General features: G+C 42.9%; 1 protein-coding gene across 1 annotated transcript; it reads right to left on the bottom strand.

The window, feature by feature from the left end:
- Positions 1-202: 202 nt before the first annotated feature.
- ncapg2 (non-SMC condensin II complex, subunit G2) lies at positions 203-16,580 on the bottom strand. The gene is made up of 27 exons (XM_054766422.1): positions 16,494-16,580; positions 16,177-16,275; positions 15,768-15,926; positions 15,572-15,686; positions 15,337-15,494; positions 15,082-15,210; positions 14,925-15,019; positions 14,697-14,853; positions 14,503-14,595; positions 13,272-13,397; positions 13,016-13,195; positions 12,796-12,948; positions 12,358-12,580; positions 12,189-12,280; positions 10,858-11,022; positions 9,046-9,116; positions 8,824-8,980; positions 8,569-8,739; positions 8,391-8,501; positions 8,160-8,309; positions 7,697-7,796; positions 5,159-5,361; positions 3,848-3,982; positions 3,662-3,765; positions 1,905-2,005; positions 1,749-1,836; positions 203-1,679 (listed from the first exon to the last, which is right to left on the bottom strand). Exons 2-27 carry the CDS (start codon positions 16,252-16,254, stop codon positions 1,631-1,633), a joined length of 3,363 nt encoding a protein of 1,120 aa, XP_054622397.1. The 5' UTR covers positions 16,255-16,275; positions 16,494-16,580; the 3' UTR covers positions 203-1,630.
- Positions 16,581-17,242: the final 662 nt, after the last annotated feature.

Below are 17,242 nucleotides of genomic sequence, written 5' to 3'. Positions count from 1 at the left end.
GTGTCGCCGACTGTCTGCTTTCACACAAGAATCTCAGCAAGCGCCTTAAAAACAGATAGATCCATTTATTTATTTTTATTTATTCATAATTTTATTTTTTTAAAAACAGAATAGTGGTGACAGTCTTGGAAAATGAAAAATGAGTATTCCCCCCCCCCCACACTTTTCCATACTTGGAAATGTATAAAATCAAATTCCATACTTGTGTCTCGGAACCCTGTAAAAAAGAAAACATGCGCAGTTGCTGAAGTTTGCTTCAACTCTAAGGAAGTGTTCAACTCCGACATCATGCCTCTATTTATGGCAGGGGTGTCCAAACGTTTCCCAGCGAGGGGAAAAAAAAACATAAATTAAAGAATAAGAGGGCCACTTCGATATTTTACATTTTCTAAACCAAAACATCTCGATATGATAAGTTATATTTATTTAAAGAAAAAACTGCCTGCATCAGCGTTGTTATCGGTTACAAAGTGTATTATTACTTTTATTCCATTTTTGACGTTTTTCAATTTTACAACTGTTTCAACTGCTTTGTTGTCATTTTTTTTCCAAAACACTGTGACTTTATTCCCATATTTTGACTTTAATCACAACATTTTCCCACCGTGGGCCACACGGTGGCATGTTGGCCACACAGTCAGGAGATCGGGAAGATCTGGGTTTGAATCTCCGTTGGGCTTCTCTGTGTGGGGTTTGCATGTGCGTGGGTTTCCCCCGGGTATTCCGTTTTATCCCACATTCCAAAAACATGCATGTTGTGTTATTTGGCGACTCTAAATTGTCCATAGTTATGAATGTGAGTGTGAATGGTTGTCTATAAGTGTCCTGTGATTGACTGGCGACCCATCCAGGGCATCACCCCGACCTCTCACCCGAAGTCAGCTGGGATAGGCTCCAGCATACCCGTGACCCTAGTGAGGATAGGCGGCATTGAAAGTGGATGGATGAATTATCCCAACGTCATTTTCCCAAAATTGCTACTTTATTCTTTGTTTTCTTAATAATATTACAAGAAATTGTTGGGAAAATTACATTTTTTCCCTAATGTTCGTAATTTTTTTTTTGTTGTGATTAAAATTATGACTTTAGATTCGTTCTTTATTCTTGTAAAATTGCTGCCCTTTCTCCATTTTTCTTGTTGTTTTTGTTAGTTTGTATTTTAGTTCGTTTGTATTTTTAAAACGTGCTGAAGACCGATAAAAAAAAAAAAAAAAAACTGCTGTGGGCCGCAAATGGCCCCTGGGGCCACACTTTGGACACCCCTGGTTTATCACAATGACCACACTGTTTGAGTTGATATCTGCTATGTGAATCAAGCACTGTTTAACTGTTATATAGATAAAATAGCTCAATAGCTTTGTCCAAGTAGCTCCATGATGAAACTTGCAGACGCCTGCATTGGGAAGAAATGTGTACTGAAATGCAAGATGCAGATGAATAACATCATTTTTGTGTTCATGCAAACTGAGTTGTGGAACTGGCAAAACACGATTATTCAGTTTGTTTGTGTTGTAATAACCTATGAAGACAAATGTTACAAAAAGGAGTAGCGGTGGCTCTCTGCCATTTTCATTGTGTAAAAAAAGTAGCTCGTAGAAGAAAAATGGTTGGAGACCCGTGTTTTAGATGATTAATCCAGGATTTCATCCAGCGTCTTTGCCGCAGCTTCATGAAGGAGTCTGAGGAGAGAAAAACAAAGGGGAGACATTGGTCTCCTAGTAAAAGTGAGCTTACTGGGTGGGGTCTACCTTTGGATGTCGCAGCTGTCGGCGTGCACATCAAGCTGCTGCCGCACATGCATGGCCGCGCTCTTCAAGCACGCCTTGGACTGTCCCGCTGCAGCAGTGCAAGAAGCATTCAGCATCAACTCATCTCAACATCAAACATCTGAAAAAGCGTCTCACCGCCTCTGAGGACCGCCAGGATGTGAACGACGGCCACCAGCTCGCTCACACCGCTGAAGGCCTCCATGTCCAGAGAGGAGACCACCTCGGTCAAAAACGCCCTGAAGGCAAAAGGCAACAAATGAGGCTTCACACTTTTTTTTTTTTTTTTTTTTTTTTTTTTAAATCAGTCACTCTAGTTACACGCACTAATAAAACTCATTCGTGCATGACTGGTTTGAAAGCGGGGGGCCACTTTTGATATTTTTCTGTAAAAAAACAATTTACAAATATCTATTTAAAGACAAAGATTTGTTTTATCATTAATTTGTATCAACATTTCAGCTTCTTGTCTTTACATTTTTCCTTTTTGCTCTATTTTTCCCATTTTTGCTGGGGTTTTTGGTTGAATTTTATTTCTACGATGTTCTGTGGGCCAATAAAAAACAAGCTGCAGGCCGCACTATGGACACCCCTGCTCTAGAAGAAGATACTTTTAATACCTAACATGACACCTGAACCATACCTGTCAACATCTGCATTACGAAATAAGGGAAATTTTGTGGGAAAAATGAAGGGGAAAAAATGGAAATTCTCATCTCCCACCAACCCCAGCACCATTTAAGGGGCTATGTGTGTTGATAATGGGACGGAAATGGCATTCTGGGTTGTCCTGAAACGGTATTTTTTGAGAATGGATTCCAGAGTGGGGAAATCTGAAAACGCCGGCTCGTCGTTCCCTTGTAGACGAGCAAAACCGCTGCTTTGTGAAAACAATGGCATCACCGACCCGGGACCAGAAGTGAGCTTTGAAGCCAACATAATATGCCTTGGAAAGAGTAAGACGACAAACTTAAGCGCATCTTTCTTCTTCTACAGTTTGGTGTGTCATGTGGTTCCGCCTGTGAGCCTGTTTACAGCGCAACATGTAGGTGTGCCTTGTTCATGACATCATTCACCCAGTGATCTGTTCCTGTCTGGATGCAACTATTTACTAATCTGGCATAGTATGGACGGGATTTCTTTTTTCCAACCCGCCTTAGTTTGGACTATTCCAGTACATGTAAACGTAGTTTCTGTGTCAGTCAGTCAGTTCCTTTGAGAGTCAGTCACACAGCCTCTCTGCAGTCAGTCAGTCAGTTTCTACATCAGTCAGTTAGTTTCTTTGTCAGTTTCTGCGTCAGCCAGCACAGCCTCTTTGCCGTCAGTCAGTTTCTTTGACAGTCAGTCAGTTTCTATGTCAGTTACTTTCCTGGTCAGTCGCACAGCCTCTTCGCCGTCAGTCAGTTTCTGTGTCAGTCACACAGCCTCTTTGCCGTCAGTCAGTTTCTGCGTCAGTCAATCAGTCACACAGCCTCTTTGCCGTCAGTCAGTTTCTGCGTCAGTCACACAGCCTCTTTGCCGTCAGTCAGTTTCTGCGTCAGTCAATCAGTCACACAGCCTCTTTGCCGTCAGTCAGTTTCTACGTCAGTTACTTTCCTGGTCAGTCGCACAGCCTCTTTGCTGTTGGGCAGTTTCTATGGCAGTTACTTTCTTGGTCAGTCGCAGAGCCTCTTTGCCGTCGGTCAGTTTCTGTGTCAGTTACTTTCTTGGTCAGTCACTTGGTCAGTCAGTTTCTGCGTCAGCCAGCACAGCCTCTTTGCCGTCAGTCAGTTTCTGCGTCAGCCAGTTTAGTCAGTCACTTTCTTCGGCGTCAGTCAGGTTCTTTGTCAGTCAGTCACAGTTCACATGCAGTTTTTAGTTACTTAATAGAATGCTCTACGACAGATTCCTCCTACCTGGTGACCGCTGCTGACTTCAGGAGGACAGAGAGCAGGACGGCAGACAGAGGTGGCATGTCCTCCACCGTCTCTGGGCTCATGACCTCTTCTGGGTTTGTGATCTCCAAAAAAGATAAGCACAGCAACATTCACAATCTCTTTAATTTGTGTAAGACAAACAAGCATCATGCTAGAGCTGCTGACCTTCTGAAGGGCGTGCTTGGTTTCCACGATGATGATGGCGAAAAGGGTGGAGAAGACCCCATTGAGGGGGGCCGACGTGCAGCTTTGAGCCACCTGCAGGAAGTCTGTCATCCCGGGCACAGCCGACTGACACAACTGAAGAGGAGAAACAAGGAAGTATTTCTAGCCATAAACTCTAGCTACAGGTACTCAATGAATTTGAATACAGTCTTCTCTGGCCACTTCGCGGTTCAAATTTTGCAGCTTCACTGTATCACGGTTTTTCAAAACTATATTAATAAATCATGCTGTTTCGTTGTTAAATACGGCCAATTATTAGTCAAACAACATGAAAATTTAACATATTTTTGGCCTAAATTAAGCATTTTCAACCATAAAAATGAATAAATAAACTAAAATACAAATATAAGGCATTCCGAAGACTCATTCAAAGATGTTGCGAAGATATGTAGTATTCCATATTGGTCACTAGGTGTCAGTAATGTTAAGCGAGATTTGATTGCAGGTTTGAATTATGTCAGCCGTGCTAATCCCCAATCAAAACATGGGCTGCTGTTGCTGCATTAACCCATGCCAAAAGGAGGAAAACTCAATTCTAAACCCCCGACGTCACTTCCTGTCTGCCCGGCACTCAGCTCCCCTCGGGAACACATTTATATCAACACAAAAGTCTTATTTATGTCTAAAATGGCTTATTTTCTCTTATTATGTCTACTATATTGGGTAGGATGAGTGTAAAGGTGACTGTAGGGGTGTTAGGTCATGTCTAAAGGGCTCTAATAATGTTAAAAAGCATATTTAAAAGGTCGTAAACAGGTTTTCTATGCCACAAGTACAAAGATATTCCATTCATAAATAAGGAATCCTATTCACTCACCATGGTCGGGTCTGCAACCAATTAACCGCGATAAACAAGGGACAACTGTATATTTCAAAGCTAATTTATTTCAGTAGTGTAAGTGAAACTGTTATATTCTATACTAGATTCACTAAACGCAGTGAACTATTTCAAGAATGTATTTTGTCTGTTCTCAATTATTTTGATGATTATAGTTTACAGCTAATAAAAATTCAGTATCTCATAACATTTGAAAAAAGGTCAAAAAGTTGAATATTGTAAACTACTGCTTCACGCCCGAATCAAAAAACTAACTGCAAAAACTTCCTGAGCCTTTAATTAGTCTCATCTGAAATCAAGTACATTTTGCATGATATTCTAATTTCGTTTAGAGGAGCCGGTACACAGTAATTATACATGTTTTGGTTATTATTTGTAAAAAACAAACAAAAAAAAACTTAACTTATGAGTACCTGTTTGCCGCCCTCCGGCTCCGTCTTGAGTCGGCGAGCCAAGCGTTCTATGATCTTCTGGAATATGTTTGCTACCAAGCCCAGACACACGGTGGCAGCATCCTCCTCATCTCCTTCTGCATGTTTGTTGTCTTCTAGGACCAAACTGTCCGTCACCTCCTTCAAAAGCTGCAGCACCACCGGAATGCACCTGTAGCCCGTCTCTGCCAAGCAAACAAGTTTGAGTTTCCAGTTTTACTGTTGGTGCTTCACAAAAGCTCTGTCTAATTACACTGCCAAAAAATGGGCAGTCAGGACAATCCATACATTTTTGCTACAGAGAACACACAATCCCTATATTCATTCTATCACAAACATTGCAATTCACTGATCAGGAAAAACTACATTTCAAACATTTGTGTGCACACACACACAACAACACACTTTTACCATTTCTGTATGTGGAATTAAAACATGGAATGGGTTGAGTAAAAAAAGTCAACCAATGTACTAATATAACCCAGTTTAACAAAACAGTACAGAAGTATGCTCTTTATAAGAAAGAATGCCGAACCACAGTGTCTGATATCATTTATCCCGAATTCACAACTGAAAGAACTATTAAAAACTACCGTAAATTCCGGTTTATAAGCCACACCCACTAAATTTAGAGGAAAAAAACAGATTTGTACATATATAAGCCACACCAGACTATAAGCCGCACACGTCCACGTCATTAAATGACATATTGTGGCGCGCACGAGTCCATGAGGACCAGGTAGCTCTTTATTTGACAGGTGCCAATCATGAGCGATAAAAAAACCTCACGACAAGCTTGTCAACCCATTGGAAATTGCAGGTCATTACTCAATATAACAGTCTGACTTTACAAATAAGACTAAACTTCTAACACACACACACACACACACACACACACAGCAACATAGCACTCAAAAGGTATACCTAAGAAATATACAAACAAGTACCAATACGAGTTTAAAATTAAATAAATAAAAAAAAACGTTTTAAAGTTTTCCCATAATGCATTGCATCTGAGCAAAGCATTTCATTGGAGGACAAGCAGCATAGAAAATGGATGGATGGATGGATGACGCTGCAATGCTGCCTCTGTCCACCAGAGGGAGGCCGATATCATTACAGCACCCCAGCAGGCACCAATGAGTGCAATGCATTATTTATTATGCTTTATTATTGTTTTTTTTGCCATTGGTACTTTTTTGTATATTTCTTAGGTATACCTTTTGATTGTTAAGTTGCTGTGTGATGAGTTTAGTGTTCTTTGTATGTTGACACTGTGAGTCAGACTGTTATATTTCGTGGCACAGTATTTAAACGATTAATAGTTATTCTGAAGCAAAGGAGATGTCACGAGATTGTAATTTAGCCATAAATTAACCGGTGTGTAAGCCGTAGGGTTCAAAGTTTAATAAAAAAGTAGCAGCTTATGCACTGGATGTTACGGTATGTCAAATTTTGCAGCTTCACTCTTGGCACAGTTTTTCAAAAGTAAATAAATCGTGTGGTTTCGTGGTTGAACATAGTTATTAGTCAAAACATATACATATTTAAGCAAATTTTATGTATTTTTTGCCTAAGTTAAGCATTCTCAAGCATAAAAATGGCTAAATGAGCTAAAATACAATTCAAAAGACGCATTCAAAGATGTGGTGATGAAAGGTAGTATTCTACACTGGTCACTAGGTGTCAGTAATGTTCCTGTAATGTTTGGTAAGACACACAAGCACCAGACTTGATTGCCGAAAGAACAGGCTTTTATTACTGGTGTGATTGATCTCACAACAGTGCACAATAATCCCTTATATCACTAATAAAAACATGGGCAACTGCGGCCGTAACCCACGGCAAGCTGAAACTCAACTCTGAACCCCCATCGCTTCCGGTCCTCCCGTACGGAACACATTTATAGCAACGTCTGTGTAGGCTCTCAGTCGTACAGGAGTTGTCCATCGAGGGAAAGGCTTCTTGAGACGTCATCTGTACTTCTGTGAAGAATGTGTCGGACGTTTCGCTCCTCATCCAAAGTGATTCGTCAGCGAACTAATAAGTGCTGGTAGCCTAGGCCTTAAACTGTATTTAAGCCTTTCCCTCGACATTTATAGCAACGCACACAATAAATGGCTTATTTACTCTCATTATGTCTGTTGTAAATGTGACTATAGGGGTGTTAGTTCTTGTCTGAAGGGCTCTAATAATGTCAAAAATCTAATTTAGAAGGTTGTAAACAGGTTTTCTGTGCTCCAACTACAGAAATATTCCATTTATGAATAAAGAATTCTACTTTGCAGAAATTAACTGATCACGGTCGGGTCTGGAACTAATCAACATTGATAAACGAGGGATTACTACAGGTATATCAGTATTTGCGAAGACATGGAGAAGGGGTAGGATTAAATCAGCTCTGCTTCTTCCGACTGCTTTTCAAACATTTAGAATTGTGTAAAAATGTGATGTACTTCAGTGTGACTTTGTTACGTATCTTAGAAATAAACTAAACCTTTTCCGCCATACAAGACTCACCTGAGAGCAGGACGAGCGAGCACAGGTGCAGGATTTCACCCCTGAGGATGTCGTCAGCCAAACCCACCAGCACCACGTCTTTGCACACCAACAGGAAGTTCTGATGGAGGGGGAAACTATTATATACGTTCATATTCACTACTAAGCAGTAACGTACGGTAAGGTTCATGGCTGGCTACTGTCTGCTTCACTGACTATTCTCTACAGTTTATTGTCCAACCAGCCAAAATAGTGATGGCACACCCTTACATACATTAAAGACCTTACACAGGATGTAGAAAGTCATGGTGTTTATTAAATACATTTGTGAAGGATTGTGTATTCAGAAGTACGGTGAGGCTTGAGTCTCGGCCCTATAATTGATCAGGAAATGCACACTTTCAGCAATTTGACTTTGATTATGACAGTTATAAACAGTCTTGGCACAACTCTCCCCTGCAAGCAGCAAGCCTTGGATGCTCACCTCGGTTATCTCCAACGCCAATTGTGTCGCTGTCTCTGCATCCTCATCAGCGTCTCCCAGGCGACCTTTGGCCAGGAAGGGCAGCACCCTCTCGGCCACCCACGCTGCCGTGTGCGCCAGAGACTGCAGGTACTCGCGGCCGTCTGACAGCTAGGGGGCGATGCAGCATTTCTTGACAATTTCATGACAAAAGATGGCTTCTCTGCAGCCTCAAACAACAAGTACACTCACGCCATTTTGCAGGTGCGCACTGAGGCGGCCGTGACAGGTGAAGGCTTTCAGGGCCACACTGGAGGCGCGTGCACCTTCAGAGGCGGAACTGAGGTGAGAGTACAGCACCGTCTGTAGAGTAGAATGTTAACATGAGGAATGGCCTGATTTCAGGTGAAGATGACTGCTGCCAACTCACCTTCCAGTTTCCTAGAACTGTATGGAGCTCACGGAGTGGACCCTGACTAAGAGCCAGGACTTTGTCCCGTGTGGACGAGTGGATCAGTAGGTACTCCAAGTAAGCCAGCGCTATGTCCGGTTTGGCCTCCACTGTCTCCTGGAACTGCACCTTCTGACTGTTGTGTGTTCCCTGAGGGGTGACGGCAAGAAGACATCACAGCTTTCAGGACACATTCTGACACATTTTTTTCCATTGCAGTGACGACTGACTGACCCCTTGTTTCTTGGGCAGGGCTTCTGCAAGCCAGTCAGTGATGAGCTCCAAGATGCTTGTAGCTTGGCCCCACATGCACATGCAGTCCAGCAGCATGCCGTACTGCACCGCCGTGGCTCCAGAGTCCATCCTCCTCAGCCGGGAGAGCACACCACAGCTAGGATAGACGACCAAAGCGAGATCAGTGGAAGAGCCATGACAAAAAGATGCACACATGCTCACCTGAATGTTGGTACTGCATTGGGAGGCAGGAGAGAGGCCATCTGCACAAGAGGAGCTGTGCATCGCTCATCCTGAACAACACAAACACAATTAGGTTAATTGATTTTACACAGAACTGACAGAAAGGCAAAGCAAATGCAAGCAGCAATAACCATATAAAAACAACAGGATGTGATTACGCTCCGCTCATTCATTTATTTCTGGCGGCCTGCCACAGATTTCGAGTTACCTTTTTAGAAAAAAAAAATAGATGTGGCGCGACCCGTTTGCTGCAGAGGCGCTGCAATGATTCATCAGCTGCCTCTGTCCACCAGTCACCCGGCAGCCATGTCCAATGAAATACTTTGCTGGGACGAAATGCATGATTTGAAGCCGTTAAAATAGTTGTTTCTTATTTTAAACTTGTATTGGTACTTGTATTGTACATTTCTTAGCTACCTTTTGAACGTTAAAGGAAAACTGGACTTTTTTTTATTCTGTGTGATGATTTTAGCGTTCTTTCTAAGATGACACCATGAGTCGGGCTGTTATACTGAGTAATGAGCTCCTGTGACTTCCAAAGGGTTGACAAGCTCGTCGTGAGTTTTTTCATAGCCATGACTGGCTCCTGTCAAATAAAGAGCTACCATGCGTGCCACAATATGTCATTTGGAAGGCCAAGGTCTATCCAGCTGAAGTAGGATGCAGAGGTTTTGTGGCTTCTCTACCACCAGGCTCATGAAAGACCTTGGCATTCATGGACAGGCTCTGCAACAGACAATAAGATCAGTCTCTGAAGCGGCCGAAAGAAGCAACCAGTGGCTATGAATCAAGTGCAAGGACCCTTGCTGGGCTCAAAGCATCGGGGGGCACACATCTGGGACGCCAGGTGTTGCCGATGAGCTCTCTGGAGGTGTCATGGGCCTATCAGTGGGCCTATTATCGAAACACCAATGACAGAGGGTACCCACCTGACGACCCTAAAGAAGTTTTAAACCCATCCCCTTCCTTCCTGCCCTTACCCAAGGGTGGGGTTTGGGGGGAATAAGGGAGGCTGAGCGACAATCCAGTGGGCGGGGCAGTTTGTTGGTCCCAGGCCCTTCCACTTTCCAGGCACTACTTTACTCATATTTGGGCATGGGGCTCAGGCTTGGTCACCCTGTAGTCGGCCGCCTATGATGAGGGCGTCTAGTGTTGAAAGGCCGAAACACCCACTCATTCAAAGATACACTACTGATGTGTCCCAAAATGTACATCCTTCCCATGGCTGAGATCAAGTTCACTCTCAACATCCACGCCTCATGTGATTGGCACAAAGGACATTTTCCATCAAGTCCTGTGTATTTATGAACCCAGTTTTATGACGTGGACACTTGCGGCTTATACAAGTAGTCCAGTTAGGCTTATACAGTACCTATTTTTTGGGAATTGTCCTAACTTTTCTGCCCTATACATTGCCTCTGGCCCATAGCACTCATCATAAATAGAACAATGTACAGTTTATTCATGTGATCATCAGTCGATCTCACTCATCGATGATCAGTATTGGAATCGGCAGCATAAAACCCCCGAATAAAAACATGGAATAGTGTTGCACAATTCTTATTGCACAACCAAAAAGCTCCATTTTACATATCCACACACAAACACTGAATCCAGGTTTTTGAAAATATCCGCTTTGGCCAGAGTTTTGCGTGATGGCCAAGTATGCAAATTAGAAAAGGACATAACTGCAGTCGTGTGGGAAACACTGATATGTGCTACATATATGTTACATGTATCAGTTAACTGGCAAGGTTCTTCCTCATAAGAGAGGGAAAATAAGAATGTTACCTCAAAGATGCTGAAGTACTTGCTCATGACACCACCAAACTTGGTGTACACGAACGTTTGAGCCTCCTTGTTGCGTTTCAAGACGTTGTTGATGCTTCGCCACAGGATGGCCACCACCTCCAGCAGACTGGCCACCATGTCGTTGGCCAGAGGTCCACTCTCAGCCTGAAGACACACATCACCATCATCTACGTTATTCCTGACTAAAACGAGGAGGATTTTTGGTGTGTTGAACACCTAATACAAGAGTGTCAAAACACATCATCAGTCCAAATTGTTCTTTAACATGCTGGCTGCTGATAAAAGCTTTCCTACTGAGCGTGAAATCAAACCTGCCTTAATGATAATCAAGTAAGCTCCCTTGTGGATTATTATTACTACAAACTGATCAGACAAGAAGAAGACTAGAGGCCACCAGGACGCCTACAACCACTCTGAAGGAGTTAGAAGTTCAGTTTTCCCAAACGGAAGAGACTGCACATGCAACAACTGTTGCACGGGTTCTTTACCAGTTGTATCTGGTGAGAAAGCCATGAACTCTCACTTGAAATGTACCAAAAATGAAGAAGAAGGTTGTTTTTGTCTGAGGAATCTGACAGTCTGGGCTGTTTTGCAAGTGCTATGATCGCAGTTAATGGTGCATTTACTAAATACTGACCTGAAGGGGGTGAATACTTATCCGTTTACTTTACCTTATACATTTTAATTGACACAAATTTGTACAAATTTGACATGAAAGCGTTTCTTTTTTTAAATTCTTGTCAAAAAAGCCAAATCAATTATTTATTGTCAACTGTGGTGTACAAGCAGCATCCACTAAATTTAGAGGAAAAAACAGATTTGTACATACAGTATATAAGCCGCACCGGACTATAAGCCTCACATGTCCACGTCATAAAAGAACTACTACAAATCGTTTACTGTGCCATTCAATTTAACACTCTGACACATGGTTTCATCTTACAAAGAACACTAAAATCATCACGCAGCAACTTAACACTCAAAAGGTGTACCTAAGAAATATAATATTTTCCTATAATGCACTGCGTCTGAGCAAAGCATTTTATTGGAGGACAAGCAGCATAGAAAATGGGTGGATGGATGGTGCTGCAATGCTGCATCTGCCCACCGGAGGGAGCCAGAGGAGCACAAAGGCAGGCTGACAGCATTGCAAGCACCAATGACTGCATTGCTCAGATGCAATGCATTATCAGAAAACTTTCTTTTTTTCCATTTGAAACTTTTATTGCTACTTGTTTGTTTATTTGTTCAATACACATTTACCGCGATGTGTTTTTGTTCCACCGCCCCCACCAAAGCTGTAAACGTACAATGCTGTTTTCCTTGTTGCTGTCATTGATCTCGCTGCCTTCACTCGGAATGCAGGTGTTGAGGATGCGGCGGATGGCCAGCATCAGTTTTACTGTTGGAGGGAGACCAAAACAAGACGTTAATCTTAAATGCTAACATACGGGGTGTGCAACTACATGGTATTCTTACCTATGTTAGTGGGGTCGGTGTGTATGTAGGCGTACTGGTAGAATCTTCGGGCTGCCATGGGGTTCATCTGGATGAGGGTCATGCACCTGCTGCACCACTCCCGTTCCGAATCGTCGACGGGGAAGAAGGACTTGAAGAGCAGCTCGGCAACGCGCTTGGACACGGACTGGGAGTCCAAAGCGAGGCGGGCAAGCAGGTGTTCCATGTTGCACACGTCCCAGAACTGGAGGTGGATGCAGAGAGGGGACGGGTAAGCCAAAGAGCATCTTGACGCTTCAGACCGGTGGAGGTGCAATTTTTTTTTTTATACACTCACTGGACATTTCATTAGGTACACCTGTACAATGAATCCAGTACAAGAACTGTATGACTCAGGGGTGTTCATTACATGTGGACCTAATGTTGTGGCCAGTGAGCGTACACACAGAGTTGAAGCACCTTGGCTGCCCGCACTGCTTTGACATTGATGAGCATGTCGAGGAACGCTATGCGCACAGTCTCCGACTTGTCGTGGACGCTATATTTGAGCGTGGGCAGCAGCTTTTCCAGCAGAGGGTGGCTGAGCGTGTTGTCCAGGACAATGCTGAGAGACTAAGGAGGGACATCACGTTGCTAGCAAAACATGACAGTTTAAGACGCATGGCGAGTGGAAGCGCACCTTAAAGACAGAGCAGCGGACATCGGGGGAGCTGGTGTCGGATGCCAGCTCTGTCAACAGCTTCTTCAGGAAGTCCGTGATGATGGCTGGCGGCAGGAGCTCCCAGCACTTGGCAAGCATCTTACAGACACCCAGGATCGCGTTGGAGCGTACGGTGGGGTGAGGGTCATAAAGGAGACCCTAAAGGTGAAATACTGACACGTTAGGACCACCTTGGACGATACCAACACAACAGACGGCCATTAAACATTCTCACCATGACGGTGTCCAGCTGCTTTTGAACAGCCCCATCAATTTTTTCATTGTCTTGATCGGGGTCGTGGATGGGGAACGCCGAGGTGAAAAGCAAAGTGGCGTTGGCACGAACTTCAAAGTTAGGGGCCTGGTGATGAGAGGTGCAGCCTTTAGACCATTGGCCCGCGACACAATTTAAAAATATAATTAAAAAAAAAAACAATTACAGCAAAAATGGGAAGTAGTGTCAAAACATTAAGAGAAAAAAGTTGTAATCTAAGAAAGTCTTAATTTTACGAGAATAATGCGTGAATACTGTATTATGAAGAAAAATAATGTCATTTTACGAGCATAAAGTTGAAATATTTAAAGGAAAAAAGTTATAATATTATGCGAAAAAAACAAAACAACAAATAAAGTTGCAATTTTTGGAAAATTAGATTGCAGAAAAAGTTGTAATATTAGGAAAATAAAGTCAAAATATTATGGAAATTAAGTCATAATTACAGGAAGAAAATTGACATGAAGAAAGTCAAAATAGTTGAAAAATAAAAAACAAAAACGGTAGAAATGGGGGGGGGCTGTAATTTTACAGGAACAAAGTTCAAATATGAATAGAAAAAATCATACTCTAACGAGACAAAAGTCGCAATTTTACAAGAATAAACTTGTAATATTATGAGGAAAAATTGGCATGTTAGTAGCATTGCTTTGAAAAATTTAAGAAAAAAAACCTTAAAGTTATAATATGACAAGAAACAAACTAAATAAAAGTTAGGTTGGGGAAAAGTTATAATATTATGGGAAAAATATGGAAATGAAGTCATAATACAATGAAAAGAAAATTTACAAAGGTTAGGTAGTTTAAATATTTACAAAATAAATTTTAAAAAGCAAAAATGGGGAAAAAAGAGCAAGGATAATACTAATAATAGTTTTTTTCCACCTACGTCGCAAAGCTGAGATGTGTTTATTCTTGAAATATATTTAACTTCCTAGCATATCTACATGTGTTGCTTTAGAAGTATCAAAGTGGCCCTTTTATCCGTTCATTTTTCACTATGTGGCCCTCGTGGAAAAAGTTTGGACACCCCTGCTTTAGCCTCATGTGGTGCTCAGGTAAAACATGTTCAACTTGCATTTGTTTTTGGACAAAATTTGGCTCGTTTTGATTTTTTTTAGCACCGGTTCCAAAGTACCGATTTGGCACCATTATAGGACCACATGTAAAACACTCCACCCTAAATACGTACACAGAGGGCTTTCCAAAGGATGGGCTTGTACAAGTCATTGAGCATCTTGTCCACTCGGTGGCAGCTTTTTCTTGTGTGGAAGTAGCTCAAAATCTGCAGCAAAAGAAGCCAGCATTTACGGTAGAGCAGCAAAGTATGCACAGGGATCATCCAGTAGTAAAGTTACGGTTAAAGTAGATTATGCACACGTCTACCTGTCTGACTTTTGTGTGGACAGGTGAGGCTCTGTGCAGCAGGATGGCACACTGCATGAAATCTTGTATGCATGCATTCTCAATCTTCTCCAGGAAGTCTCCGCTGGCCTTCTTCCAGGCCCTGAAGTAGATCTCTGTGATGTGCGACACTGTGCTCCTGGATTCAACCAAAGCCACAGTCAGGACCGCTAGGGACAAGTGTTACCGAGCTGCATAACGATCTCTTACTTGCTGAAGAACTCCAGATTATTTTTGATGGTGCTGTGAATGAGACTGATGAAATTGATGTCCCAGCTGAAGAGAAACACCAGGAAGCGCTTGCCCTGCAAGGCCACACACACGGTTGACGGACATGACAGCGATGGATGCAAGCACTAACACTCACATCGTTGTTTCTGATGAAGGCGGGTCGGCAGAAACACTGGAGCAGCTGGTCGATGAGCTCCTTGCTAGAGGCGTAGTCCACATCCAACAGCACCTTGTGGAGGCTCCAGACTCTTTGGATTTCAGAACCCTGACAAGAAAGGCATAAAAATAGAGAACAGATGAGGAGAAAAATGATTTCTATATTACATACAAGCATACAACCATGTTTCTGGATTAGTTTTCATACATTCAATTGTGCAAATCAAATACAGACCACTTTCTCCAAAACTGAGCTCTTCTGCAGCGAGATGATGAAAGCAGTGTGGCCAAACTTCTCTTTGTCCTGCAGGCCTTTTTTCCACCAGGCTTCACACAGCGTGTGAATGTGGGGCGGCACGTGGGCCCCCGACACCGGAAGAGACAGTAGAACATCTGGGCAAGGGAAGGAGGGACTTTTTTTTTTTTAAGTGACACCATTCATCGTAGAAGAAAGTGGCGAGCACACCCACTGTGAAGCTGGCGGGCAACATCAAGAAGGCCTTTGTAGGAGTCTCCATCTTGCAGGACCTTGAGTGACACGCTGGCCACGAGCGTAACGCCATTCACAACGGCCATGGCATGTTGCTAGAGGATGAAGGCAAGCACAATATGACCAAGATGCAGCAGCATTTTGCCGTTCAGTGGTTGAGGTCCAAACAAACTCACGGGGTCCGTGTCTCTGCCGTCCTCCTCCCAGCGCTCAGGGGGGACCTCCAACAGGACGTCCTGCAGAAGGGAGGCAAGTTTCCCCCACAGAGACGCTCTCTGATCTCTGGACATCTCCTGCACGACCTCTTCCACATCGAAAGGGTCTGCTTTGTCCTTCTGCTCAGGAGGACAGACAACAATGAGAATTAGGAAGCAACTCAAATGGTTTCAATTTGTTCCCCTGAATCCAGAAAAATGTAACTCCTTAACCCTTTGCAAGCATCTGAACAGGATAAGGTGGACTTGTTCAATAAAAGTTACACTCTGAAAAAGGGGCAATATCAAAACATGAGGTGAAGAATTGTAGCTGTTGTCAGCAAGTAACCAAGTTGTTGGAGCTTTGAAAGGGTTTTTCCTTCGTACTCACATGACGCTTGATGAATTGAAGGAAGTCCTCCACATTGTCTTTCGTGGCGGCTTCAACAAACGCCGCACGCTTGGACATCTGTTCGTTTTAAGGTCCGCGCTATAAAGTTGTGAAAAGAAGCGAAAAGCAATTTAAAACTTGTTTGCACAAGCAAACGTTACTGTGGTAAAAAACTATCAAAACAAACATGGCGGTAGGTCTGACGTTTGACGTTCACTACAAACGCAAACTCTTCGTTGAACACACTACGTCCACACAATAAGGTGTCTCCGAGTCACAGTACACGGCCATGCTTCACGATAACGCTTATTTGTTACCTTATTTACTGGCAATCTGGTGATCTCTGAAGCGACCGTACAGAGTAATCCATGCCCACAGCGAACCCGCGCAAATTTGGACGAGCGCGATTGCCTACGTATTGACGTGCTACGTCACGGGTGAGGTCATATGTACTTCTCCTTTTCTGTCGCTTGATGGAGACATATTCCCTTATATGATTGGCATTTTGCCGCACAGTACGGTGGATCCCCGTTTATTAGCAGCATTTGTTTTATTTTTTCTCGAAATTGTTTTCACCAGAAAACATCTCATTCACCTTAAGTCGATAGCAATTTATTAATGCGTGATAGTAAGGCTTAAAATGTACAGTATAGCATAGAAATAGACAGACGCCGCATCGAGCGCTCAGCCTTACGTCAACGTCGCCGCCATATTGGATGTGTCAAGAAAACGCTGTAAATCACATGTGTCAAACTCGTGCACTGGAGGGCCGAGACGCTGCAGGCTTTCTCTCCAACCAGTTTCTTCAGCAGGTGTTTTAATTGATGAGCTCCTTCCCTCAAACTGAAGGTGTTGATCATTAAAATCACCTGCTTTAGTGACTGGCTGGAAAGAAAACCTGCAGTGTCTCGGCCCTCCATGGCACGAGTTTGACACCCCTGTTGTAAATGAATACGAGTAAATGTACTTACTTTCATAAAGCGCCTTTGTACAAAGAAACGTAAGTTAATTCATCTCCTTTATGCATTTGTTTTTGTACAATGTGATTTTGATTGTTTTTGGTGCC

The sequence above is a fragment of the Dunckerocampus dactyliophorus genome, chromosome 21 (assembly GCF_027744805.1).
Source record: "Dunckerocampus dactyliophorus isolate RoL2022-P2 chromosome 21, RoL_Ddac_1.1, whole genome shotgun sequence".
Taxonomy (NCBI): domain Eukaryota; kingdom Metazoa; phylum Chordata; class Actinopteri; order Syngnathiformes; family Syngnathidae; genus Dunckerocampus; species Dunckerocampus dactyliophorus.
This window is presented reverse-complemented; position numbering and strand designations above follow the sequence as displayed.

Coding starts and splice junctions, on each gene's coding strand:
- ncapg2 (XM_054766422.1), bottom strand. CDS start 16,254: ATGTCCAAGCGTGCGGCGTTTGTTGAAGCCGCCACGAAAGACAATGTG. Junction 15,495..15,571: donor TGTTGCCCGCCAGCTTCACA/GTGGGTGTGCTC, acceptor TCCCTTGCCCAG/ATGTTCTACTGTCTCTTCCG. Junction 8,310..8,390: donor GTGCGCACCTGCAAAATGGC/GTGAGTGTACTT, acceptor ATCGCCCCCTAG/CTGTCAGACGGCCGCGAGTA.